Source organism: Camelus bactrianus, chromosome 1 (genome assembly GCF_048773025.1).
Source record: "Camelus bactrianus isolate YW-2024 breed Bactrian camel chromosome 1, ASM4877302v1, whole genome shotgun sequence".
NCBI classification, from domain to species: Eukaryota; Metazoa; Chordata; class Mammalia; order Artiodactyla; family Camelidae; genus Camelus; species Camelus bactrianus.
This window is the reverse complement of record NC_133539.1, coordinates 120,238,967-120,263,861: the sequence shown is the minus strand read 5'-3', so window position 1 is coordinate 120,263,861 and position 24,895 is coordinate 120,238,967. Positions and strand designations below refer to the sequence as shown.

The following is a 24,895-nucleotide window of genomic DNA, read 5'->3' as shown; positions in this document are numbered from 1 at the left end:
AGACAAGCCCCATGAAATACAGAGGCTTGTTACGGAAGCAACAGGCCAGTCAAGAAACAAGCGCCACTCGGAGGGTTGGAGTACTCAGATGTATTACGCCAGCGGGCTCAGAGGGGCTTCTGCTCCGAAGCTCTGAGCACCTCCAAGACGTGCGCATGAGGTTTTATAGGGTAAAGTACAAGCTTGGGGTATTCGGCCAATAGGCATGGAACAGCTTTAGCAGCATTATCATCACAAAAGTGGAGGCGGGGAGGCAGCAAACCAACATTCCAAAGCCAGGTATGTATCTTTGAAAACCCAGCTGGCAAGCAAAAAAACATGAACAGCAAACCAACACTAATTAACTTAGATCTACAAGTTAGTGCAGCAGAACTCAGATCAGTATTCCAACACTTAGATTTGTGAGCTATCTTGTTAGCCCAGCCCGGCTTTTCCTTCACAGCTAAGGTAGGAAGTGGTCTACAGACAAGCAGGGAGAGTCCAGGTACCCAACTTACAGAACACGCCTGGCACTGGACAGTTCTTGGAACTTTCTTCCTTGGAAGATGTTTTTAAAAGATATGTGACTTCAGGAATAGGTTTACTTAAAAGAAAACTGATGTGTAACAATGCTATTTAATAAACTTTTTTCATCTAAGTGGTTATTTCTGTGATAAGATACTGGTGGTAACTTTTAATGTTTTTTAATCAATTCCTTTATTATAAAATATCATTTAGAAATGTATTTTATTTTTCTTTGCACAACAATTTTAACATTATAGTAATGTTGCTGTGGAAAATAAAAGTCCACCTCACAGGAAAGAGAAAGCTCCTCAAGCCACTCACCGGAGTCTTCACATTTTGGAGCTGGTCAGCCAGTGAAAGTCCTACAAAAAGAAAGACAAGCATTCAGTCAAAAGAAGTAACTGTCTCAAACTAGATCCTGTTTCGCTTGATCTAAACTCTAAAAGTCCCGCTAGCACCACGCTAGCCACGATGGTGGTAAATGAAGTTTGTCTTTGGTCTGGAGCTCTTCCCAAAAAGGAACTAATAAAAATCCATTAGTGAACCTTGCCGTCTCATCCTACAAAACAACCTAAAATCACTTTCTAGGTCCTCCACTATTAATAGTAATCAGGGCACAAAAAAACGAGTCTGAAAGCACCAGAAATCCATGCAAAAGAAGCGAGAAGATGGAGGCAGCTCACAGAGGGCCGAGCTCCCACGTCTAAGAACGAGGGTAGAAAGGCCAGTGCACAGAAGCCTTGCCCAAGACTAAAGTCATCGCACACGAGTGACCCGGCCACAGGCAGCTGTGGAGATTAGGGCCTCCCTGTATTATAGCAGGAAGTGGCCAGCCAGACCGCTTCCATGACAAATGGTAACCACTGGTCCATTCCCTGTATCTGCGAGTCTGTTTGTTTTATTATATTCATTTGTTTTATTTTTCAGATTCCACATATAAGTGGTAATATACAGTATTCTTCTTTCTCTGACTTATTTCACTAAGCATAACATTCTCTGGTCCATCTGCCATCCATGTTGTTGCAGATGGCAAAATTTCATTCATTTTTTTGGCTGAGGAATACTCTGTTGTGTGTATATATGCATATATACATATATATATATATACACAAACATATGTATATATATATACACATCTCCTTTATTCAGTCATCTGTCAGTGGACATTTAGGTTGCGTCCATGTCTTGACTATTGTAAATAGTGCTGCTCTGAACACTGGGGTGCACATATTTGTTTAGATTCATAGAAAACTAGAGGTGACCAGTGGGGAGAGGGATGGGGGAGGGACAAGATAGGGGTATGAGATTGAGACACACAAACTTCTGCATATAAAAATACATGTTACAAGGATATATTGTACAGCACAGGAAATATAGCCAACATTTTATAACTTTAAATGGAGTATAATCTATAGAAAATTCTGTATACCTAAAACTAACATAATATTGCAAATCAACTATACTTCAATTTTAAAAGAATGACAAATGGTGATGGACACACTCCATCAGTAAAAAATCAACGCTTAGAAACCATAATGTGTGTGGAATTCTACTGGAATGAAGATTAAAAAATGTTAAGTGGTACATGCAAAAAATACAAGGATAATCTTCATCAAATCATAAAAGAAGAAATAAGAACTTGTATTTTTCCAGCCATACCCACCCCAAATTCATAGAGAACTTAGAGAATAGACCTTTCAAAGATCATTTAGAAAGGCAGTGCAGGGACAACCTGGGCCCCTACGTGACCAGCACAGGTGTCAAGACTATTTTGTGTGTGTGTCCTGAACGTGTTTACCAAGCCTCTTGTGGCTTTAGTTTCCCTAGGACTCTGATACCCTGATGCCTGGAGGAGGGCGTCCTGGGTTGCAAAACTAACATCCCAGCCACATACTCAGCTGCAGACAAAATGCCATGAGATTTTAAGACCTATTTACTGTGAGTCTAGCTAGCAGAAATCATTTCAACAACTAGATTTTCTTTTAAAAATATTTTTAAACCCATTTAAAGCCAAAAATTAGACAAATGAAACTAACTGTATACAGTTAGTGGCATAACCACTTTGAGAAAAGTTATTATGACTTTAAAGCTCTGTATTTTCACTGTATAACTAAAGGAAAAAAACACCTGCAAAGATGTCTTAAATTGAATTTAGTAGGTTTATATTCATACTAAAATTGTGATTTTGAAGCTATTACAATAGCTTATATATGTAACAATTATGTCTATGTGTGTGTGCATCAGGATAAAATCAAGTAAGTAATTAGTATTGTTGGGAACTAATTTTTTCACAGTAAGAAAATGAGGTGTCAAAACAAAATCAAAGTATTAAAAACGTCAACAACTAGATATTTTGAATTAAAAAAAATTTTTTTTGGATTTCTTTTTTTTTTTATTGAGTTATAGTCAGTTTACAATGTTGTGTTAATTTCTGGTGTACAGCACAATTCTTCAGTCATCCGTGAATATAATATATTCATTTTCATATTCTTTCTCACCATGAGCTACTACAAGATACTGAATATATTTCCCTGTGCTCTACGGTATAAATTTGTTCATCTGTTTATAGCTACTAGTCAGTATCTGCAAATCTTGAACTCCAAGTTTATCCCTTCCCACCCTCCTCCCTCATTAGATTTTTTTTAAAAGGCAATCATTAAACCCACAAAGGTACAGAGTAGTTGTGAATCCGACCTAACAAGAGTCTGCCTGCTTGCTCCACATAGATCCCTGCTAATGCCATCTCCCCAACACCTCTCTCTGCTCATCACCCCCCTCAGCATGCTTCTCCCCAAGTATCTCTTCTCTCTGCTCTGTGAAGAGCCCAGGGGAGGCTATGCCAAAGCCTGCCTCTGTCTCTGTGAAACTGAAGTATAACTGACACATAACATTACGTTAGTTTCAGGTGCACAACATAATGATTCGGTATTTGTACACATCGAGAAGTCATCACTATAGTAAGTCTAGTTAACACTCATTACCATACATAGTCACAAAAATTCTTCTTGTGACGGGAACTTTTACTATCTATTCTCTTAGCAACTTTCAAATATGCGATACATTATTAACTATAGTCACTATGCTGTGCATTACATCTCCAATGACATATTTGTTTTCTATACCTTTTGACCCCCTTCACCCATTTTTCCCATCCCCACCACCCACCCCTGGCAACCACCAATCTGTCTCTGTATCTAGGAGCCTCATGTTTTTGTTTGCTTTAAATTCCATGAGATTATACAGCACTTGTCTTTCTCTGTCTGACTTAAGTCACTTGGCATAACGCCCTCAAGGCCCAACCATGTTGTTGCAATGGTAAGATTTCAGTCTTTTTTATAGCTGAATAATAATCCAACTTGTAGGTTGTTTCATATCTTGGTTATTGTAAATAATGCTGCAAGGAAAATGGAAGTGCATGTATCGTTTAGAGATAGTGTTTTCATTTTCTTCACATAAATACCCAGAAGTGGCATTGCCGGATCACATGGTAGTTTTGCACTTAATTTTATGAGGACCCTGCATACTGTTTTCCATAATGGCTATACCAATATACACTCCCACCAACAGGGCACAAGGATTCCCTTTTCTGCACATCTTCACCAACGCTTATTTCTTGTCTCTTTGGTAACAGCCATTCTAACAGGTGTGAGGGGACATCTCATTGTGGTTTTGATGTGCATTTCCCTGATGACTAGTAATGCTGAGCATCTTTTCATGTGCCTGTTGGCCATCTGTATGTCTTCTTTGGAAAATGTCTATTTATATTTTCTCTCTGCTTTTACACTGGACTGTTTACTTTTTGCTATTGAGTTAAATGAGTTCGTTATATTTTTCAGGTACTAACCCTGCATCACACAATATAATTTACAAATATTTTCTCCCATTCAATGGGTTGCCTTCTTGTTTTGTTGATGGTCCCCTTTGCTGTGTCGAAGCTTTAGTCTGATGTGGTCCCACTTGTTTATTTTTGCTTTTGTTGCCTCAGCTTTTGGTGTCAGATTAAAAAAAAACTACCTCCAAGACCAATGTCAAGGAGCTTACTGCCAGTTTTCCTCTAGGAATTTTACGGTTTCAGGTTTTATATTCAAGTCTTTAATCCACTTTAATTTTTGTGTAAGAACATGGTATAAAAATGGCATAAGAACATGTTCTTATTTCATTCTTTCCATGTGACTGCCTAGTTTTTCCAACACCATCTACTGAACAGATTGTCCTTTCTCCATTGTATATTCATTTCCCCTTTGTCATAAATTAATTGACCATATACGCTTGGGTTTATTTCTGGGCTCTCTATTCTGTTCCATTGATTTATGTGTCCGTTTTAATGCCAATACCATACTGTTTTGATTACCAAAGCTTTGTAATATATTTTGAAATCAGGTAATTTAATGCCTCTAGCTTTGTTCTTTCTCAAGAATGCTTTGGCTAATTGAGGTCTTTTGTGTTTCCACACAAATTTTAGGATTGTTTGTTCTATTTCCAAAATGCCATTAAAATTCTGATAGAGACTGCACTGAATCTGTAGAATGCTTTGGATAGTATGGACATTTTAACAATATGAACTGCTAAAATTCCAATCCATGAGTATGAAATATCTTCCCATTTTTTCGTGTCTTCTTCACTTTTTTTCATTTATGTCATATAGTTTTCAGAGTATAGATCTTCCAAGTCCTTGGTTAAATTTATTCCTAAATACTGTATTATTTTTGATGCAACTGTAAATGACATTGCTTTCTTGATTTCTGATAGTCTGTGGCTACTGTTTACAAATGCAACAGAGTTCTGTGTATTAATTTTGTATCCTACAACTCTGTTGGATTTATTTATTCTAACAGTTTTTGGTGGAGTTTTTAGGGTTTTCTCTATATAACATCACATCATCTGCAAATAGTGACCCTTTTACTTCTTTGCTTCCAATCTGGATGCCTTTCATTTCTTTTTCTTGGCTAAGTGCTCTGGCTAGGACCACCAATGCCATGGTGAATAAAAGCAGTGAGAGTGAGCATCCTTCTCTTGGTCCTGATCTCAGAGGAAGCTTTCAGCTTTTCACTGTTGAATATGGTCTTAGCTGTGGGCTTGTCATATATGACTTTGACCATGTTGCGGTATGTTCCCTCTATACCCACTTTGTTTAGAGTTTTTACCATAAATAGATGCTGCATTTTGTCACCATGCTTTTTTCCTGCATCTATGGAGATGATCACATGACTTTTACCCCTCACTTCGTTCATGCAGTGTACACACTGACTGATCTGTAGATGCTGAGACACCCTGCATCCCTATAACTCCCACTTGGCCACGGCATGTGATGCTTTTCATGTGCTGCTGGGTTCAGTGTGCTAGTATTTTGCCATTTAAGGCTGATGTTTCCTACCTGATTTTCTGTCTGGATGGTCTATCCATTAATATAAATGGGGTGTTAAAGTCCCCTCCTGTTATTAATATTATTGCTGTCTGTTTCTCCCTTTAGGTCTGGTAATATTTGCTTTATATATATAAGTGCACCTATGTTGTCTACATAAATATTTACAAATGTTACGTCCTATTGTTGGGTTGGCCCCTTTGTCATTATGTAATGCCCTTCTTTGCTTCTTACTACAGTCTTTATGTTTTAAAGTCTGTTTAATCTGATACAAGTATTGCTACTCCAGCTTTCTTTTGGTTTCCATATGCATGTGTCATCCCTTTCTATCCCTTCACTTCCAGTCTGTGTGTCCTTACAGCTGAAGTCAGTCTCTCAGAGGCAGCACACAGATGTGTCTGGTTTTGGTATCCACTGAGCCACTTTATTTATTTTGGTTTGAGAATTTAATCCATTAGTATTTAAAGTAATTATTGATACATATGTCCTTATTGCCATTTTATTGTTTTCCAGCTGTCCTATAGTTCCCCTTGGTTCCTTTCACCAAAATCCTTAGTATCTGTTTTTACAGAAACAGAATTTCAGTAGAATTCTATATATTTTATAGTTTCCAAATTAGCTAATTTACATTTCATTCATTGTCCAGGTGTCCATTTGCCCATCTGTCCACTGTCTTGTTCAAAAAAAGAAAAAATCTTAACAGCAGATATGTGTATAAAGAACCAAGACAGAAACTACTTCGAAAAAATTATTGTGCTGAAAACAGCACCTGAAATGCAAGGTGTAAGCGTGGAGGACAGGAATATAAGAGAAAGCAAGTACCGGGACCAGGACCCGAGCACAAAGTTAAGTATGAACAGCATCTTAATCTGGGCTTGGAGAGGAACATACTACACACTGTCATTTATCTCACTGCTATCATCCACACTGTGGTTTTGCTTTAGAGGCCGAAGTAACTAACTGTGAATGTAACCGCACAAATCACCCTATTAGAGTCTCACCTCCACTGTGCCTCCTCTACCCTCTGCCCTCCAGCCACGCTGGCCTTCTTGCAACTCCTCGGACTTGTGTGCTCCCTCCTGCCACAGGGTCTTTGCACATCTCTTGCCTCTTTGCTGAGTTTGCCCCTACCTATCCTTCATTTAAGCATCATTTCCTCTGAGAAGCCTTCCCTGTGACCTCAGTATAAATCTGATTGTTTTGTTTTTCGTTCATTCAGAGCTGGGTTTCTTTCCTTCAGAGAAACTGCCTCATTCTGTTGTGACACATTCAGTTGAGAGGTGACTCGTCTGTACTTCTCTCCTGTTGGACAGTAAACTCCATGAGGTGAGGGCTGAGTCTGGCTTTGCTCACCATGCTATTCTTAGCACCTGACACAGCACACCTAACACACATCTCAATAAATATTCATTGAACAAACAAATCAAAGTGCTAAGTTCAGAAATGGTTTAGAAAGAACTCTGTAAATTACAGGGTGTTCTATGAGGTAGATACTTTTGGGGGTGGGAGGGGAGATGCATTTCTGCTTAGCAATTGCCTTTACCTGGGCCTTCCGCATGGCCTGTGGCTCAATCATGATGTTGATGAGAGAGGGTTTAGTTGTGTCTTCCAGGCTCTGCCTCAGGGATTTCTGCAGTTCTTCTGGTGTTTGTACAAAATACCCTTTGCCTCCAAATGCAGTCATGACCTGCTCATAATGTGAGTGTGGCAGAAGACACATCGGAGGGGCTCTGTAAAAGGAGGTCACAAGTTAAGAAAAAAGTCATTCTCTGAAATAATTCATGGAAAAATTTTGACTGAACAGAAAGATACTTTTCTGCAAACCGAGATGCCGGTACATTAAACGTCCCATACATTTTGTCTCGTCTATATGGCAACATCCAATAGAACTTTCTGTGATGATGGAAATTTTTTACCTGTGCTGCCCAGTACAGTGGCCACTGGTGACCTGTTGTGGTGAGCACCTGAAATGTGACTAGTTAAAAAGAGGAAGTGAATTTTTAATCTAACTTAAATAGACACATGTGCCTAGTGATTACTAAACTGCACAGTGCAGGCTACACCGTCAACTATTATGAAACCCCTCAAAAGAGAGGAAAAAAAGGGATGTTGACTACAAAACAGTAAGCAAAACAACAAATGAAGTCAGTGAGGCCTAGGTAAGCACGCCCGATCCCTTGCAGCGGACTCAGATTCACAGCCCTCGTAGCCCACAGCCGGCCACACTGCTGTCTCAGTTTGCCTCTGTCAACAGATAATCAAGACTGAGCCAAGTGGTAAAAGGAAACATTTCTGTATCGTAAGTAATATTTAAGCATCCATATTCCTACGTGGTGCAGTAGGAACAGCAGGACTGGAAGCATTTTGCTATAAGCCCTTTCATTAACAAGGCTTAGAGATCAAACTCATTCACCCAAGTCTTCAGTGGCTTCCTGATCATAAACTCTTTATTGAAGTGCCCAATCAACACTGGATGTGCAAAAACCAACCATGCAGAGCGGGTTCCTGCCCTTCAGAGGGGCTGACCGTGCAGGCAAGCAACACTTACACCCGGTAAGCACATTCCAATACAGCGAACTTTTTAAAGAGAGATTAAAATAGATGAAAAAAAGTAAATATACATTGTTCTGGGTTACTTACGCTGTAGTAGCATCTCTAGATTTTAACATTTCCTTCCAAGTATCTGTATCCAAACCTTGGTAAATTCCGTTATTATTCACCACCAAAAGTATGATTGGCAAGTTGTACCTAAAATTGAGAGCAAAATACAAAGGAAATCATTCATCATTCTAAGGCAATTTCTTTTCATGGGACTGAAATTTTAACTTGGAAAATGGATAGTTTTCTATCAGCATTTTTGTAATATTAGGGGAAGACTGAAAATTAAGCCTTTGTTGTCCTAATAAAGACTATGAAATCATTAACAGAAATATCATGGGGTCGTAGAAAGAATGCCAGATTTGGGGCTGGCAGACCTGGTTCTGCCACTGTGCAGTTATGGACCTCGGGCAAATCACCAAGCTTTCCTGAACCTTGGTTTTCATAGATCCCGTTGTCAGTAAGAATGACACTTTCCATACTTAATACCCTCTCAAGCACCTAGATTATCTCATTTGTTCCTCACAACTGTCCTCTAAGGTAGGAACTAGTAAGGTACGTATCCCCACTTTAGAGGAGACTGGTCAAGCCAGTGTTTAAATCCAGGCCACCTGCCCCAGAGGCCATGCTCTTAGCCATCAAGCTCTGCTATCTCCCTGCAGAAAACAAGCTTTTTTCAGACCAGAATGTTTTCTTCAGTGACCTCAAAACTACCCCCGCCAGTGTGGTGAGTTTCTGGCATGCGGTAAAGAGGTATGAACACACTGTCCTGGATAAAAGAGACCCTCGGGTTATTTATACTAGCGTCCTCAGGACACAGCACAGTGCAGAGAACAGGGCACCTGGCACAGGGTGAATGCTTGGTGTTTGCTAGACTAATGGGACTTGTGTGTGATTTTTCATATTCTGGAGAAAGAGATGCTCTGATTCAGGATGCTGTTTTACCTGCAGATGGTTTCCACTTCCATGCCGGAAAACCCAAATGCACTGTCCCCTTCCACACAGATGACCCGCTGCCCTGGGCTTCTATCTTTTGCCACTATGGCAGCTGCAATGGCAAACCCCAAACCGACTCCCATTGTTCCAAAAGTACCAGCATCAAGCCTGTTGGGAAACAAAGCGAAAATGAAACCCTCTGGGGCATGTCACAGATGGTGGGGTTGGCACAAATCTATTCAGTCACATGGCTTGTGGAAAAATAAAGAATAAAAACACTGTCTTTAGTGTAAAGTTTTAGACTGTAAGGAACTAATTTGTCAAAGATAAGCAGAATGAGCAGGAAAAATCACTGACTGCTTGGAAGGCTGTGAACGCGTCCTCAGAACACCTGGTGTACAAGTTATCGCATGATCTCGAGGCCATACCAAGGATAAAAACTCTACAAAACCCCACCTAAGAATACTTTAAGAAATACGTCCTTATACACTGGACATAGATAATTCTCAAATGTTTTATTAATCTGCTTTTTGTAGTTTCAAATTTAACACATTCTCATCATCAGAATTCCTTTTTTGGAAGCTGTACCTGTGCCGAGGAAGGTAGTTCTGAAGCACAGTGCGTCCAATATCCATAGTGTTTGCTCCTTCACTCACCACAAAACAGTCTCTGGGTAGCTGATCTTGAACATGGTAGAATACTGTGTAATAATTCATAGGCAGGGAGTTTTGGGAAGCTAATTCCTAAAGCATTAGAGGGAAATACAATCAAATCAGATTGACATAACAATAAAAATAAACAGTGTCACTAAATACTTTCAAACTTACTAGGACACAGGCAACAAACAAGTTAAGAGATTCCCAAGTGGCCTCCAGAGGGCCCCTGAGAAGCCGCTGATCCGTGCACAGTCCCGGGGGGCACGCTAAGAAGAACAGGGCCCACAGTCCCAGTGTGGGACACAATCAAGTAAGCCAGGAAATGTCCCTCTTCCTGGAGATCCACAGCACACACTAGCATCTTAAAGACCAAGACGTCTGGAAGTACTGGGTTAAACAAGACTAAACAGTCCTTCTTATCTGAGCACTCTCAGGAAAACGCTGCCTCAGAAAAAGTGAAATTTCTATTCTAGAATATTTTCATCTAAAATATGGCCCTATGCTTAAAAAAATGAAGTTGGGTTTTAGAAAATCTGAAAATCTGGGTCTTCCGCACACGCACTGGAGAATAAAGGGGATATGCTTCACCCTCCACCCTGAATGGATAGAAAACAGCAAGGTAAATGCCCGTGTCTGGCTGACACCTTTCCGCGCTGAGAGAAGGCCACATGGGCTCTCGCAGCAAAGCCCCATCTGGTCCCAGCACGGCCTCTCCACCTGTGCTAGTCCGGTCCACTGGAGGTTATACCCACGATGGATGAGGGGCCCTCCTATACTCCTGCACCAGAGAAGAGAGGCAAGAGCCTTCCATCCTACACTAAGGTGATTCCTACGGAAAAAAGAAGGAATTAATCACGATACCACTCAGGAAATAGAACTGAGACTGGCTCTTGATAGGAGAAACAGTCATTGATTAAAATTTCAATGAAAGAATCATGTATAAACCAACGCTACTTGTTTTGAAAATGTGAATTTATTCCAAGACAAGTGATGTATTAGGGAACAATATGAGCATAACCGGAATTTCCTATTTGCTTATGCACGACTCCGTCGATGAGAAAACCACACTCAGCTGAATCAAGATGCACAGGAATACACAAAACGGAGGAAAAAATCAGAAACATCTTTCCTCACAATCAAAGCAAAAACACTATCTATATACAAAGACTTTAAACAGAAATTGCCAAATCCTGCAGAAGTGGCTCATTTCAGGGCTAAGAGTGGACGGTTTGGTGGTTTCACCCATTACTACAATTTCCAAAGCCTTCAGCTATCGGGCAAAGCCACGAGTGCAGTTGAGGAAATTGCAAGATTCCAGCAGCGATACAAAAGTTATTTGAAAAAGGAGGCTATAAACGTTCTCACCCAGAAAAAAGAAAAGAGAGAGAGATGCGAGGTGATGAGTGTGTGAATTAACTAGATGGGGAATTCCTTCCCAGTGGACATGAACGTCAGGGCACCATGATGCACCTTTAAGTATCTTACAGTTTTACATGTCAGTTTTACCTCAATAAGGCAGAAATTTTTTAAAAAGGCAACTATGTATTAGATCAGATTTTCAATTTTGATTAAACACCTGTCTATTATAAATGCATGCCCTGAAGGACTTACAACTTAAAGGTAGAAAAACGTGCCCCAGGATTTAAGGTTAATTGTGATTTGGTGCCAAGGTCAAACTGAGGACAGGGAGCCACAACCGTCCACATGGGCTCTGACAGCTGTCAGTGTCAGATCCCCTCCCTCCACACTTCCCAGGGACTCAGGGCTGCAGCCTTCCAATGCCCACTGCCACGAGAAGCGTCAGGTGCCATGTCTGCTGTAATACATGTATGAATGGGTTGTGTGTAGGTATGTAATTGACTTCAGGAATGCATATGCCACGCTGTGACAGAACTAACTGAACTATGAACTTGAAGTGTCCTTGGGTTTCAGTGGGTCCGTCTTACCTTGGATACAGCTTCATTGCTCTTCATCTTTTCTCTCAGAGTTTTCCACCACTTGCTCTCTGGAGGATATTGCCATGGTGTTTTATCAAATTGTTCTAAAAGCTAAAAAAAAAAATCACAAAATTTTTTTTTCTTTTTTGAGAATAAACTTATATCACATTAGCATAAAAATCTCTTCTTACAGAAAACAGGACACCTCTCTCATCCTGCCCTTCACATCACTCATACTCCCTGCTTTCCTCTAGGCAGCAAACAACCAAGAGAAGACAAACAGATAACGTGTAAAGTTTTTGCCTGGTTCAGTGTAGACTTCTGCCAGATGCTGGGATTCCCGTAAGACAAAGCGGAAACGTTACCCCCTCCACACCCCACAGGCAGGGGGCTCTTAAGCCCTCCTCTGTTTTTGACACTAGAAGGAAAATACTCCACCATAGAACAGAACACTTGCCGGAAGGCTCAAGGCCCCAAATACCTAGGGATTCCCATGATACAGACCAAACGCTCCAGAGTGTTTTAATACGTGACATGTATTATCATGATAATAATACCAACTTGTCTCCAAAACCAGGTTGACAAGTGTGCCTATATTTTATCTCCTGTCACAGTGAAATGCATAAATTATGTACAAATAATAACAATCTGGATAAGTCGCTGATTATAGTTTGAAGAGCAAAAATCTCCTTTTTGCCTAAAGAAATACTAAGTTAAACTTTTTCCGGTACATAAAGCCGTTTCTTGGCTGTGAGCTCAGCTCCTCTGGGGGCTACGGCACAGTCCTTCAGGCGGCTGAATCAGTTTACTGACTGAATGCCTTTAAGTTTTCAGTTACCTTCCAAAAACGCTTAACTTACTTACACACAAATGTATATACAAGCAGTTGGATTTACCAAGTTCCCTAGTTATGTTTAAGAATAGCTTTCCATCATAAATTTTGTTTCAAATAGTTATTAATAGACCTGTCATCAAGTGAATCAAGAAGGAAACATTTTCAAGAACTGACTTCCCTGAAGACCAATCGCATAAACTAAAACCCAGGCGAAAGCGCCTACCTGTTCAGTGACAGCATTTATGTCTCCTAGCAAGGTCACGGCAGGCCTTACATTATTTCCCAGCTCCTCTGCACAGATGTCAACCTGAAAAAGAGACGAGGCTACAGAATGAGCCATGTCTATTCTTAAAAAATCTTTAAGACTTAAGACTGAATAAAGGGACTGTGTATGTGTAACATATGATAAAGATCTGATATTTAAGAAGTTCCTTAATAAAAGTAAAAATCCATGGAACTACATGAGTATCATGGCTAGTACAGAAGCCTCATTATCTTCCCTCATTTAAAAATACTCCGTAGAACTTTGGTATTGCTCTGTCATACCCACAGGAATGCATCTGACATGATCAACTCTGGTTCTGAGTCTAATCAATAGTAAGGTTCTTAATTGCACAGGAATTCCTAGTCAGAGAAGGAGTTCTCAAATTTGAGCATTTAATAGAATCACCCGGTGGGCTTGTTAAGCCACAGACTGCAAGAGTCCACCTCGGAGTTTGACTTCAGCAGGTGGCCCGGGTGCTGCTGACGCCGCCGGCCCAGGAACCACGTGGTGGGGACCACTCCCAGGGCGCCGCGTGCCTGCTGCCCGTTTACTCAGACGCTGCATTTCTGCATGGCCATGGGCAAGCGAAAACAGCTTTTGCCAGAAGGAGTAATTCAGGCCCCCAAAGGGGGTGCCCTTTATTCTGTAACCAAGAGGGCAATCGAGAGGTGGCAGCATCTTCCACAGCAACCCAGGTCTCACCTGTTTGTGGTTTTAGTTTCCAGTAGCCCCAAGGGGAAAGGGACTATTAGAAGTTGACCCCTGAAGAAGTAAAAGGTAAACGGAGAAGACGGTAACTGGGGCGGGGCCATCAAACCCCTCTACAAAATCTGCAGGGCCGACAGGTTTGCACGGCATGGTGCAGGCAGTACTCCCCACACTACTAAGGAAACCGGCTTATACAGAAGGCCACAAAGACGCAGGAGCCTGTTTCAAACGGTCTGTTTAATGACACAGATAAAACCAGCTTGTTTCTAGAGATTTCCAATCAAAGAGTGTTCGAAGGTTTGGGTATTCCCAACAATGCTGAGTGTTTTGTTCTAACCTACCATCCTACTTGAACCTCTTTTGTCTACCTTAGATACACCTGAACTATGAAGAAGAGGCACATTATGCTTTTCAAACTGTTTAAGACTTGATTTTGAAAGGTATTCTGCGTAGAAGTAAAGTGGTATGTTATGTTTCACAGTCTTGAAAAGGCAGCTTACTTTGGTACCTATAATTATGCTAGACAATTTATAAAATCCTACTTTTATAAAAAGAAAAATGATTGTTCACAAAAGCCAAGAAGAGAGTGGAGCTGATAATGGCTGAGAAAAGAACAATAAACTCCAGACAGCTCTGACTGAAACCTCTCCTCTCTGAGTACCTGGATAAACTTCACATCTGGCTGGTATCTTGGAGGCAGTCCAAAATGCAAAATCCAATTTAATCTGGCCCCAAATAACACAATTACATCGGCAGACTGCAAAGCCCTATTGAAAAGAAAAATCTGATGTAACATAAAAAGCATATCTACATTCTTACTTGAATTATTCTAAAATTAATTTCTAAAGCACTTGGAAAAGTGTAAATGATTTGCAGCTTACACTGATCTTCAGAATCAGCATATGTGGTAAGTTTGATCTTTCAAACTGAAATAATTTATGAAGCCATTCCATTTAAGTAGTAATCTAAAAGATGAATACGCACAGAAACACTACCGTAAGGCTGTTCATATACTCTATTTCATTTATAATTTCTGATCATTAGAAAAATTAATACAGGTCTACTGTAGATAATCTGGAAAAAGCAGAAAAGTATAAAGGAAAAACCAAAATCACCCAATATTGTCAACTTATAAACCATTGTTAATATTCTGGCATATCTTCATCTAGTTTTTTTTCCTGCACACACACTTCTTTATAGTTGAATTTATATACTAAATACTGTCTCATGTACTTTTCTTTATCATAAACATTTTCCTTTGTCAATATGTTTTTCTTAAATACAAATTTCAAAGGCTACATCTTTTGCTGAACATATATTTCAAATTTATTTTGCCTTTCCTCAACTGCTGGATATTTTGTTTTTAATAGTACTGAGTTGCACATCTTTATTCTTGAATCTCAATACACACTTCAAACTGATTCCTAGAAGCAGGTATTTTGTTTTTCTTTTAATAGACTATTTTTTTTTTTTTAGAGTAGTTTCAGGTTTACAGCAGAATTGAGCAGAAAATACAGAGTTCCCACACAGCCCTCCCCATCCACACATATATACTCCCCTACCCTCAACATCCCTCATCAGGGTGGCATATTTGGTATAATCAATGAACCAACATGGACACATTATTATCAACCAAAGTCCATAGTTTACATTAGGGTTCACTTTTGATGTTGTACATTTTATGGTCTTTGACAAATACATAATGACATGTAGCCACCACAATAGTATTATACAGAATCATTTCATGGCCCTAAAAATCCCTTGTGCTCCATCTATTCATTCCTCCCTCCCTCCCTCTCCCCAAACCCCTAGAAACCACCATCTTTTTATTGTTAGAAGCAGGTATTTTAAAAATGTAATTCATTTTCTTGAACTGCTTTCAAAAAATACTACACCAAGTGTATTTCTAAGTTTTATATATCTTAGTATGTCTGTCCATGTAACTTCAGTTTTTAAATTTTACTCTGACATCCACTCTGATATTAACATAGCAATCAACCCTTGCTTTCTTTTTGTTTATCTCATATGTCTTCACTTGTTCTTAAGCTGTATCATTTTGTCTCCAATGTGGCTCTAATGCTATATATAACTGGCATTACTATCAATTCAATCTTAAGTTTCTGCCTTTTTTCAGGAAAATTTGTCATAACTGCTGTGGGTCTTGTCTTTTCTACTTCTCTGCTGTTTTCCCTTTTTTCTTATCTTTTTCCCAGAGAGGATCTCAGTTTTGCTTCTGTCTTCTGTGGTAGTTTATGATATTTGTCACAGAAATTCAGTTATCATTTCAAGTATATAGTCAAAAAAGCTATCTTCATATACTGTATTGAGCCTGTGGGACCAAATTTAACAGCTAGAAGTGAAAGGATAGACTCGCTTACAGACACTCTAAAACCCTTGAAATCATTGATTCAATTATTTATAGCCCCTTGCAATCTTTTTTACACCATTAATGTCATTAATATTATTTTCTCAAAATTCAGCTGGAATAAAAATAAACCAATTCAACCCAAGTAAAAGTATGTCAAAAAGAGTAGTAGTTAATTTGTGTACTGTACAATGAATGCTAATATGAAAAAAGTGAAAGTATAAGCTATTAACTTCACATTAAATGGGCAACACTTAAAGACTGAGCAGCAAACATCACATTAAAAAAAACCTCAAAAGTAATTTCGGGCATGCAGGACAATATGAAAACTACCAAATGCGTAACAGTAGTGAACTCCTGTTTCTTCACGGAGGGAGGAAATGGAATCAGGAAAGATACACAGGGACTACAAATGAATCCGAAATTGTTTTTGTTTCTTTACCAAAAAAAAACCTTAAAGCAACAACATACTACTTAATATTGTGTTGTATCTGCTAAAGTTTACAGTGGTAGTTATATCAGTGTTCCTTAAATTATTCTCTAGTCTTATCTGTATATTTATAATATTTCATAATAAAAAAATTAAAAGAAAAATGTATGGTTAATCTAAAAGTGTGTTTTAAAAATCTGGAAAGAGAAGACTTCCAGTGTCAGCCAAGATTGGGGACACCCACTCCAGCCGAGCTCTCCCACTGATGACAACGGAAAACCCTGAACAACTAGAAAAAGCAACTACCTGAGGCTTCTGCAAAGTAAACAACAGCAGGTGGCCCCGGAAGGGTCAAAGAAGTGACCCTTATGGGTGGCAACTCTCCAAGGTGTTCTCCTCCTTTATCTCCCAGCGGGGACTCACAGCAGTCCTGTTGCAGAAATAAAGGGCAGCAAAAACTTGGAGAGGAACCCTGTCTTTTTGGCCACAAGGTCAGGAAAAGGGACCCTGCAACACCCAAAGCACTGAATTCTTCCTTTTTCTCTGTTTTTCTCTCTCCCAGCTGTGCTCTGAGGGCAGCACAGAGGCACCGTGGGAGGCCCCAAGCAGCTAAAATTCCAAGAGAAACTTCATTTTTCAGGCAAGAGGAACCAGGAAAAGGGGCCCCTGTGGTCTGACGAGTATGGGGCACCCCCCTTACTTGTCATCTTTCTTCTTTTTTCTGCCACTTTGCCTCAAAGGCAGCCCCAGTTGTGTGGTGATGTAAGGTGGCAACAAAGGCCAGGAAAAGGGACTCTGTGCAGTGGGGGTGGACGGTGGGGTTGGCCTAAGAGAGAAAAGAAATCCCTAGTTCTGGATATGAACCAGCACAAGTCTGGGCTCACCCCTGGGCTGGGCACGTGCAGACAGACCCAAAGGAGCACAGCAAAGGCTGTGAAAAGTGAATCCACCCTGGAACCAGGCCTCCAGCAAGTAAGACGGTATCTGCATGCAGTCTGAACCCAACCTGGCTAACTGCTTGCTAAAACAGACAAATCATTCTGCAGAGGGTTTCAATATGACCTAGAATTTCACGAAATAGTATTCGAAATTCTAGGATGTAACTAATACAAAACTACTCAATACACAGAGCCAGAAAAATGTAACCAATTCAGAAGAAAATATAATGAATAGATACCAATTTTATTGATGACCCAGATGACAGAACTAGTAGACAAACACTTTAAAGCAGCTATCATAATTAGGTCCCATAAGGTAAATAAAAATACTCTTGCAATAAATGGGAGGATTACAGCTCTCAGCAGAGAAACAAAATATAAAAGACAAAAAGACCGAAAAGACTTAAACAGTTTTTCAGGGACCTATGAGATAATATCAAGATGCCTAATATTTGTGTTACTCCAAAAAGGAGAGAGAGATTGGTGTAGAAAAGATATTTGAAGAAATAACAGCCAAAAACTTCCCAAATTTGGTGAAAGATATCAATATGCAGATTCAAAAAGATGAGAGAACCCCAAACAGGATAAACTAAAACAAAGTCATGTCCAGACACATCATAATCAAATTGCTAACCAAAGATAAAAAAAAAAATCTTGAAAGGAGCCACAGAAAAACAACACATTACATAGAGGGGAACAGACTACAGAGTTCTCGTCTGAAACCATGAGGGTCGGGAGGCAGAGGACAGCACCTTTAATGTGCTGAAAAGCCTAAGAAGAAACAGACGTACTTGCAATGACATGACTCTTTCAGAACGTCTCCTAGACTCATTAAAGTCACAGAAGACTTTACATCAGCCTAAAATCTGCCAGGCGCTGTGTTTAGAACCTGGAGCCACGTACCTGGATCTGGCAGCGGCCACAGAGTTTGGATGGTTGTCTGGGATGACGCCCTTTCCCATGGGGGTGGGCAAAAATGGCAACCGACACTGCTCCACCAGTCTCCTGATGCCCTCCTCGGCGCGGGCGTAAGCAGCGCCTGCAAGAGGGGCACGTGCACCGGACAAGTCAGTTCGGCTCCAGACACGGGACCCTCAGGACAGTTCACGTGGCGTGGCTTTCAGAGCTTCTCAAATACTGTCCTGCTTATCCACGGCTTAACGCTGGAACAAACTGTGACAGCGGTTTTTATCTTTGGTATTTTTAAATGTTTAAGAAGGCAACAGTTCTAGTTTCCCCCCAACTGATATTATCAGTTATTCTCAAGGATGTCTACCCCCAAACAAAGCCACACCTCACCCCTCTTGCTGCTCTTAACGGCCATTTCTGTGCTATGTTCCTACTGAAGCACCACTCACAGTTCCCTGGCCGCACCACCTACTGGTAGGTGCAGGTGGGCACGAAAGGACTTTGTCCCGACAGGGAGAGGCTCTCTCTAACCTCATGGGTGGTTCCCACCACGGCCACCCCGGACTGCAGTCTCCGGGTCTAGGCATGGAAACTCTAAAAAGGCGCACGAGTTTCTAAAGCTCCAGGGATCGCCACACAGGCTCTACGATGCTGTGACTGCAACAGCGCTCACCCGACTGGGTCCCATTGTGTGTTTCTGCAGTTGTGTGTCTGCAGAGCAACCCTAGGCCTTACGCCCTCAGCGCCACTGAAAACAACTCACTGTTTGAACAGAGAAATGACTTCATTTCTGATGCCACCAAGGCCAGCGTTGTAGCTATTTAACTCTGTGCTCTCTCTCAGGGTTAGTAGAACATTACTCCCTATCCACAAATTAAAATTCTCTACTGAATCCCAGTGAACAGCGTAATGCCTTCAGATTCAATATAATGTTCTCCACTGTTAAAACCACCTCAGGATCTTTTCTCATTCACAGAGGATAAAAAAACAGTTCCTTTTTTTTTAATACAGAAAGTTTCCCTGAATCCTTCCTCTTGCCTCGGTTTACCTTTGTCCACTCGGTTCTCCTTCCTGGACTGCCTGTGTTCTGCGTCTACTCAGTGACCTGCCACCCACTGTTCCAGGAGTGGCCACAGTGCCATCTCCTCTGGTAGTCTTTCCACACCACCTGCACAGCAACACCGCCACTGCCTGAGAAGCCACCTCCGCCCTCTGCACGTCACTGCAGAGGACACCACGCTCACTCGCTACCAGGTCCACCCACCTACTGGTAGGGACCTTGGTTCCTTTACGTTCCTCACAAATGGTTTCTGTGGTCCCTGCTGTACTGTAAGCGCTCAGCGAATGCTGGTTAAAGGAAGAATGAAAACTAGCATCCCCTGAGCTCTTTCCATCTATTTTGTTGTCTAATTATAACACTGTTGAGGTAGGTAATATCTCTTTTGCAAGAAAGGTAACTGAGACTTGGCAGTGTCTGCTGAGATCACAGAACTAATACATCAGACAGCTGTATTCAACTCAGCTCTGACTTCACTTTTTTCCTGTTATCCATCATTTTTATTAAAACTATTTTTAGTCTCTATGTGGTTAGTTCCTAAGTATAATCACTGACTGGCATGGGCACAGGTGATTCATAGCCCTTCAGTTCTGGAACACGTAACAGACACTATGAGGAGCATAAGCTGGTACTACACCTCGGGAGAAGGCAATCTGACTATATGCACCAGAAGTCTTAACATATGAATATGTTTTCACTTAGTTAATTTTCTTTCTGGGAATCAATCTTATATTCTAAATACGGAAAAAGCTTTAAACACAATCAAGTTTGTCACAGCTATTGTAAATAAACAAAAACTGGCAAAGATTTAAATAATTTGCCAGTCAAGTATTAGTATATACATGAACAGATATTAAAAATTACACGTAAAAAAAAATTTAAGACCATGAGAAAATGTTATTATAAAGTTAAATGAATTAAGTATAATATAAAACTGTCTATATAATATGATGACAATATAAAATATACATGCAAAAAAGGAAAAGAAAACTACTACATGTTAAAATGGTATTCTTTGTATGAAGGAATTTCTTCTTTCTAACCTAGATTTTCCAAATTTTTAATAATAATCATATGTTATTTTTATAATGGAAAAAACCACATTTTACTCATAAGACCAAAGAAATCCAATAGGCGATATTCCAGGCATTCTGGAATAATTTTGATTTCAAAACTAATAAATAATGCTAAGTGGATGAAGAGAACTCGCATTCTAACATCGAACATTAAAGCAGACACTAGTAAATCACGTAGAGCATTGCTGAAGAGAGCCAGCACCCTCTGGAAAGCCCGGCAGGAGTCAGGGCTGGGCTCGGGGCTACCTTTCCCGACGATCACAAGGGGCTGCCTGGCGCCCCGAAGGATGGACGCGGCCAGACGCACAGCAGAGGCCTCCGCCATGCAGACAGGAGGAGGCGCGCAGCACTCCACGTACCTGGGGGTGCAGAGCTCTGTTACTGAAAAGTGGCCAACTGAGAAAATACCAGACACACAAAGAGGCAGGAAAAAACAGGATGGCAAGCTCCATGTTCCCACCGTGTGGACTCAGCTACTACAATTTCACATTTGCTTCACACATACACACGTAAACATGCATACACATTTTTTCTTGAACCAGTTTAAAGCAGGTTACAGCTAGCAAGACTTAAAAACTTCCACGCAGCTCCAAAAGATGGAGACTTTCTCCTATATAACCATAATATCCTTGTCACATCTGGTAAACCAGCAGTTGTTCCCTAAGACCATCTAACAGCCAGTCAATGAGTAACTCACTGGCAGGAAATCTGAATTAATGGCTTCACATTATAGTAGTAGCTGTTGTTGTAGTAGAAATCAAAATATACTAAAAGCTAATATTTAATATCTACACTATGTGCCATTTACTCTCATTTAATTTTCAAAATAATGAGGTTAGGTATTACCACTATCTCCATTTCACCACTGCGGGGGAGAAAATTTCAGAAAGTAAGTGACTTGCCCAGGGTTCCCAAATGGCATGTGGCAAAGACTGGATGGAAGCACGCTGTTCTGTGTCCAAAGTCCATGCTTTTAACTACCTCACTATATTTCCAGTCCCTGAGGAAGTCAGTATTTCAGTACCACAATATGCATTAGTAAAAAAAAGTATTAAAACTGTCATAGTTAAGTATTTCTAGACACCAAGTCCTCAGTGTTTTATTTCATTTATCGTAATTAATAAACATCATATTGTACAAAACTTTGGCATATAATATTGAAAAAAGGACATACAAATATTTGCAAAGACTTTAAAGACGGCTTACAGGGTTAACTTACCTGAGGCACCTCTCCCCACAGCAATATTATTTTGATTGTCATGTTTCAGCATTATGAAGAATAGATACACTTTTTGTCTGACTCTCCCACATAGAAGCCACTCAGTACCCTGAGTGTGCAGAAATGCCCACTGTCTCTCTGTAGTCCCTAAAGGGCCACTTGGTCCACGACAGCAGGAATCTGCTAAATGGTACTCATAGTGATGCGTTAACCCGCGTGCCCATCCTTACCAGGGGTGACTGAGACACCAGTTCGTCGTACTTAGTGTTCACTCAGTGTTTACTTATGGAACTTAAAGGAACTTGGCACAGCATAGTAACATCTGGTGTCAGAATATTTTTAAATCACAGAGATAGACTGAAATTTTTCATGCTGAGTTCTAATAATTTTTCAATAGTCACTTCATCTCTTGGTTATACTATGAAGACTCTAAACAATCATACAACATTAGGGAGGATTAATTTCTTATGGTTACTGGAAGAATAATTTCAAGCGAGGATTTTGAGAAGCTCCAAGTATTCGATGAGTAATTAAACTCCAAAATAATTACTAAATAATACCATTTTAATTAAGAGAATTAAGCCCTTTGGCTAAGATTCAATTTAATTACTAAATCATCAAAAGTTAAGACAAATGAAGATTAACTTATAAACTGCTAGGTAAATTCTTTTTAAAAGGTAAGCATTATGGTAATACAATTAAGAAAGAACTCCAGTTAACTATTACTCACTTTATAGAATTCACATTCACCTGGAGGCTGACAAAATCTGCAGGTATGTCAACATAGCAAGCACCTGGTCGACCATAAATACTGCTTCTCACTGCCTGAGTTTATTACAAATGGAAGAAAATATTTTTAAAATCTCAAGCCTTATTATATTCCACTCAAAGGTAAACTAAAATCATGAAATGAACACTATTTTAATTTTTCTGGATATCCTTAGTTGGAAAAATAAGCAATTCTTATTAAAACTGAAATGTCCTCTATTGATTGTATACATTTTAAAAGATTTTTATTTAAAAGAGGAGAGGTAAGAAAGAAATTACTCACTTAGGGCTTTAAAATTCATGTTCTATTACACTTCAGTCTTAAAAATTATCTACTAGGCTCTGCCTGCCAAGTCTTTATTACCATGCACTTTCACCCACTTCCTAATCCTAATGATCGGGCAAAGGTTTCAGAAACTGTGATGTTGTAACAGGTGTCAAATAGTTTCTGCAACACGTGGCTTTTGAAACAGTGCAACTGTAACTTCACTTATAAAATTAATTTATAATACACTACTTAATCAACTAAGAGCTAGTCTTATACGCATCAGTGCTAATTTTCAAAAATAATCTTGCAAAAGCATAAGAGAAAGGCACCCAGGGTTTCATATCCTTCCTTCTACTTTTCTGTAACTTAAAATAAAAGTGTTTTAAACTAAAGAAAAGGAGGAAATTTTTCCAAAAATAAATCATTTTATCTGTTTCTAAAATTAACGACAGTGAACATTAAAATGTAAATAGCTATTGAACAATATCATTTTTAACTGACTGAGTATATTCCAAATTATTACTCATTCTATTGAGAATAAAAATAACACAGGTATAAGCAACTGAGATAAACCAGCTGACTCAGAGGACTTGCAATGAAATACTGTACCTTTTCGATAATAGACGGAATAACTTCTATGATACTTGGCCGGGCAGAGAACTTGCTATATAATCTACAAGCTTCAACCTATATGTGAAAAGAAGACAACTTGAAATTCAGCTCACGTATCATATTACTCTTCTAAAGGAAAACAAAATATTAAGCCATTACTTTCTATTACGTTTAGAGGCAAGATGGAGAAAAAAGCATTACCTGGACTGTTTCTTAAAGGCCCAAAAGCACAATCAAATTTCTGCCTTGGTATGATTCAGGAAAATGAGGCACCATTTTCATTTCTCAGATTGGCAAAAATAAAAAAGTTAGATAACACCCAGCTTCTACCATAATACAGGAAAACAGGCAATCTCATAAACTGCGGTGAGGGTATAAATGAGAATGGAAGTTGGCAATGCCTCCTGAAAATTTAAAGAAGTATATCCTCAGACCCAGAAACACCACAGCTAGGAATACGCAACTTCATCTGTCACACTGCATTACAATAATAATCTGCTTTCATACTTCTGCCAGTTTTCCTGTTACATATTTTGTTGCTTTGCTGTCTGGATTATGTAAATTCAGTAGTGTTAATTTTTTACTGTTTATTTGAAGCACTGTAGAGAACCTGTTTCTCCTGATACTTTTTGGTATGAAATCTATGGAACAGTTGGTAGTTTCTATCCCACAAGCGTGACAGAATTAAGATTACCCCCCAGCTTTCAGTCTGTTCTGGTCATGTCACTTAGTTTTAAGTATTTCTACAAGAAACATACCTGGACTTTAAATCAAATCAGTGATCTTTCTCTTCAAATTTTTAATTTCATCTAATAAATATGTATTATCTTCCTTTTCAGGAAAAAATTTTTGTAATGGGCATTCTTCTGTGCTTTCTTTTTTCATCTGTAAGGTTTCTGTAGTAACTTTAAATTTCCTTTTAAATAACTTACCTGCTCTACTTATTTTTTAAATATATCAGCATCTTCTCAATAACTGTTGCAGTTCTCTACCATAAACTACATAAAACTTCAATTCTCTTTTGAGAGTATAAAAATCTAACTTTTCATTAACCAATACCAAAATGTAATGTTTTATATTAGTTTAAATCATATACAAAATTCTGTTTTTATATTCTGAAGTTCTCACGATTCCTGATTTACCAGTAGACTTTGCCAAATGGTTTTAACTTTATGCATAACTTTTTACCATAAATGCTCAAATATATTCACATCTTAAGCATTCACTCTCACCTATTTGCTTTTTACAGCTATGCTTAAAACTGTAGCACTTTGTTGACAAATTCTTTGGAGTTTTCAAAAAATTTTAAATACTTACCTTTATTCCTCTAAAGTAAAAATGACCCTGTCCAGAGTATACTGATAGTCATTTTCAGTAGGATTTTTCCTCTCAATTTTTCGCTTCCTCTAAGTCTGAGAGGCATAGCCCCAAACCATTTTTATTCCTGCATTT

The 24,895-nt window shown here is 39.4% G+C and overlaps 1 protein-coding gene across 2 annotated transcripts in view; it reads right to left on the bottom strand.

Annotated features, from left to right (window-relative positions):
• Nucleotides 1-709: 709 nt before the first annotated feature.
• HACL1 (2-hydroxyacyl-CoA lyase 1) overlaps nucleotides 710-24,895 on the bottom strand; it is a 30,749-nt gene continuing 6,563 nt past the window's right edge. The window contains exons 6-17 of one of the 2 annotated variants that reach the window (XM_010966040.3): nucleotides 23,441-23,518; nucleotides 22,526-22,620; nucleotides 20,823-20,935; nucleotides 18,438-18,573; nucleotides 14,463-14,568; nucleotides 13,052-13,135; nucleotides 12,003-12,104; nucleotides 9,989-10,143; nucleotides 9,410-9,568; nucleotides 8,507-8,614; nucleotides 7,410-7,596; nucleotides 710-866 (exon numbers count right to left, since the gene is read on the bottom strand). In XM_010966040.3, the coding sequence (XP_010964342.2) occupies nucleotides 834-866; nucleotides 7,410-7,596; nucleotides 8,507-8,614; nucleotides 9,410-9,568; nucleotides 9,989-10,143; nucleotides 12,003-12,104; nucleotides 13,052-13,135; nucleotides 14,463-14,568; nucleotides 18,438-18,573; nucleotides 20,823-20,935; nucleotides 22,526-22,620; nucleotides 23,441-23,518 (1,356 nt within the window). In that variant the 3' untranslated portion in view covers nucleotides 710-833. The remainder of the gene's footprint in view (nucleotides 867-7,409; nucleotides 7,597-8,506; nucleotides 8,615-9,409; nucleotides 9,569-9,988; nucleotides 10,144-12,002; nucleotides 12,105-13,051; nucleotides 13,136-14,462; nucleotides 14,569-18,437; nucleotides 18,574-20,822; nucleotides 20,936-22,525; nucleotides 22,621-23,440; nucleotides 23,519-24,895) is intronic. The other variant, XM_074372080.1, reaches the window with a different exon arrangement.